Here is a 3699-nt window from a genome sequence, read left to right on the forward strand (position 1 = left end):
CGCGCCGAGGCGGGGACGGCCACCACCTCGGCCCAGGTCCTGGCCGTCAAACGTCCCGGACGGAAGCGGAAATCGGAGCCGGATAGCCAAGCCGTCCCCAAAAAACGGGGACGGAAACCGGCGGGAACGACGGGGACGGGCGGCCCGGCGGGAGTCGCGCCGGAGGCGAAGAAGAAAGCGGCCGCCCGCCGGCGGTGCAGGAGACGGTGTTGCCCATCAAGAAACGGAAGACGCGGGAGACGGTGGTCCTGGAAGCGCGGGAGGCCGCCAAACCCCCCCCGCCGCCCCCCGAACGCGGCCCCAAGGGACCCAGGAGCGCCCGCAGCCCCGGCCGGCGCAGCAAGGAGGGCAGCCCAAGGGTCGCGGCGTCGCGGCGTCGCCGGTGCCGCCGCTGCCGCCGCCGTCCGGCAAGAAGGAACGGGGGGCTTCGCCGCCGCCCCCCCCGCCGCCGCCGCCGCCTCCCGAGCCCCCCGCCAGCCCCAAGGACAGCGCCAGCCCCCCCCCGCCGGCTCAGGACTTCAGCGGGAAGGGCTGCTCGGAGGAACGGGGGGGTCCGGCGGCCCCCGACGGCTGCGCCAAGGAGCCGGCTAAGACTCACCCCCCCCCGCCGCCGCCCCCGCCGCCCTACAAACACCGAGGGGAGGCCGAGCACAAAGACACTGCCTCCTCCTCCTCCTCTTCTTCTTCTTCCTCCTCCTCTTCCTCCTCTTCCTCCTCCTCCTCCTCCTCGTCGGCGGCGGCGGCCCCCCCCCCTCCCAGCGCCTCCGTGCCGCGGCCCCCCGGCCGGGAGGAGACGGTCGACACCAGGACGCCTGTCCCCGAGCGGGTCAGCTGACTGTGAGCGCGCCCGCGGGCGGACAGACCGACGGACGGACGGACGGGACCCCCCCCCCCCCTCCCACCACCACCGCCATCCCCCCCCCCCCGCCTCCATCTTCCTCCCCCCCCCAAAAAAAAACCACCCCCCGCGCACGCAGGCAGCCACACGCACACCCTCCCGCGCGCCCCCACCCCGCAGCCCCCCCGACCCCCCCCCCCTCCGTTTTTATTACCGAAAAGCACAGCGAGGGGCGCGGAGACCCCCCCCCACCCCCCCCCAATCGGGTGCCCCCCCCCCCCCCCACTTTGCACTTTCGTCTCTAGAAAGCTGGGGGGAGGGGGGAGCGGGGGCGTCCCCGGGACCCCCCCCACTGAGGCTGGGTTGGGGTGAGGGGGGGGGGCTGGGGGGGGCGGGCGGGGGGCGTCTGCCCCCCCCCCCAATCCCCCGTCGCCGCTTTACTCGTTCTTCCAGTTTTTTGTTCCACGTTTTTAGCCTATAGGGAACCATTTGCACTAAGGGGGCTGGCGGGGCGGGGGGGGGGGGGGGAACGACCGGGGCGGGGAGGGGTCCCGCCTCCGTCCAATGGGGAAGGGCTCTGCCGGCGCGGGGCGGGATCCGGTCTGGAGGAGGATTGAGGCTGGAGCCAATCGGGAGCGGCTCGGTGGGGTGGGGGGATCCAGCGTTGAGCCAATCAGGAGGGGCGTTGTGTTGGGGCGGGGGCCGGTCTCGAGCCGATCGGGAGCGGCTCTGGGTCGGGATCTGGTGTCGAGCCAATCGGCGGCTTTCAATTTGTTTGGGGTCCAGTGTTGAGCCAATCAGGAGTGGCGCTTAGTAGGGGCGGGATCCGGTCCCGGGCCAATCGAGAGCGGCTCTCTGTTGGAGCGGGATCGGGTCTCGAGCCAATCGGGAGCGGCTTTCAGTTTCGTTTGGGATCCAGCGTTGAGCCAATCAGGAGTGGCGCTCGGTATGGGCGGGATCCGATCTTGGGCCAATCGAGAGCAGCTCTCTGTTGGGGCAGGATCCGGTCTTGAGCCAGTGGGAGTGGCTTTTTGTTGGGGTGGGATCCAGTGTTGAGCCAATCAGGAGTGGCACTTGGAGCGGGGTCTGGTCTCGAGCCAATCGGGAGCGGCTTTCTGTTTCGTTTGGGATCCGGTGTTGAGCCAATCAGGAGTGGCGCTCGGTAGGGGTGGGATCTGGTCTCGAGCCAATCAGGAGTGACTCAGCGTGGAGGCGGGAAGAGGTTTCCAGTCAGTGGGTGGCTGGAGGGGATCAGGTGCTGGGCCAATCGGGAGGGACTTTGGGAGGGGGGGAACGACGAAATGGGTGTGGGTCTGATTGTGGGTCACTCCAGATTGAGGCGGGCTCGAGTCTGGAGCCAATCGGGAGTGGGAATGGGTGTGGATCGGGCGGGGCCAGCTGCGGTCCAATCAGGAGTGGCTCTGCCTGGGCGGGGAGGAGATCCCGTGTCAGGTTGGGGGTGGGATCTGGTCGCGGTGCGATGGGGCCGGGGCCGGATCCAGCCCCTGTCCGAGCAGGAATAACTCTGGGTTGGGATGGGATCCGGCCATGATCCAATCGGGAGTGGCTTTGGATTGGAGGGCGGATCCGGTCTCCATCCAGTGGGGAGTCGTGCCGGATCGGGGCGGGATCCGGTCCCGACCAATCGGGAGTCCCGCCGGGTTGGGCTGGGACCTGGTCCCGGTCCAGTCGGGAGAGACTCCGGCTTGGGGCGGGATCTGGTGTGGAGCCAACCAGGAGAGACTGGGGGTTGGGGCGGGATCCAGTGTGGAGCCAATCGGGAGAGGCTGTGACTGCGGGGTGGGATCCGGTCTGGAGCCAATGAGGAGTGACTGTGGGATAGGGCGGGATCCAGTCTGGAGCCAATCGGGAGAGGCTGTGGGGCAGAGTGGGATCCAGTCTGGAGCCAATCGGGAGAGGTTGTGACTGTGGGGTTGGATACGGTCTGGAGCCAATCAGGAGTGATTGTGGGACAGGGTGGGATCCAGCCTGGAGCCAATCGGGAGAGGTTGTGACTGTGGGGTGGGATCCAGGCTGGAGCCAATGAGGAGTGACTGTGGGACAGGGTGGGATCCAGGCTGGAGCCAATCGGGAGAGGCTGTGACTGTGGGGTTGGATCCGGTCTGGAGCCAATCAGGAGTGACTGTGGGAGAGGATGGGATCCAGGCTGGAGCCAATCGGGAGAGGCTGTGGGGCAGAGTGGGATCCAGTCTGGAGCCAATCAGGAGAGGCTGTGACCGCGGGGCGGGATCCGGTCCGGAGCCAATCAGGCGGCAGCGTGGCTGGGGGCAGCAGCCCATCGCCCTGCGGGGGGGGGGAATCCGCTCTCCGTCCCCCGGCCCCTGCGTGTCCCCATCCCTGGGGGGGGGTCCCCATCCCTGGGGGGGGTCCCCGTCCTGCACTTTACCGGGGGCGGGGGGGGGTCTCTCCCCGGACCCCCCCGACCCTCCCCCCGTTCTTCCAGCCCCCCCGGACTGTTAGCGCTTGCGGCCCCCCCGCGGGCCCCGGCTCCTCATGGCAATAATGGGGGGGGGGCGCACGGAGAAAAGAGCAAAAAAAAAAAACGAGCGGGGGGAGCCGGGGAAAAAAAGGGGGGGGGGGCGAGATCCGGCGGGGGGATCCGGCGGGATCGGGGGGGGGCGCGGAACCGCCGGGGGGGGGGGAACGCCGACCCCGCACCTATTTATTATCTCTAGTCGCGCGAGGAGACGTTTGCCTTATAAATTTACAAGAAAAACCCCCTCGGCTGTCGATTCTTCTTGGGGGGGGGGGGGTCCGCGGCGCCGCCCCCCTGCCCCCGGGGTGGGGTGGGGGGGGGGATCCCCTGCGCCCTCCCCCCCTCGCCCCCCCCCGCCGCCCCC

General features: G+C 69.4%; 1 protein-coding gene across 1 annotated transcript; it reads left to right on the plus strand.

Moving 5' to 3' along the window:
• On the plus strand, positions 1–971 carry MECP2 (methyl-CpG binding protein 2; the record flags this gene model as incomplete). Its single annotated transcript, XM_075018478.1, is given in 3 exon segments — positions 1–187; positions 190–345; positions 348–971. Coding segments are annotated over 3 exon segments (831 nt in total), but the record flags the coding sequence as incomplete, so codon positions are not given.
• Positions 972–3699: the final 2728 nt, after the last annotated feature.

This window comes from Buteo buteo, chromosome 30 (assembly GCF_964188355.1).
Source record: "Buteo buteo chromosome 30, bButBut1.hap1.1, whole genome shotgun sequence".
In the NCBI taxonomy this organism is placed as follows: domain Eukaryota; kingdom Metazoa; phylum Chordata; class Aves; order Accipitriformes; family Accipitridae; genus Buteo; species Buteo buteo.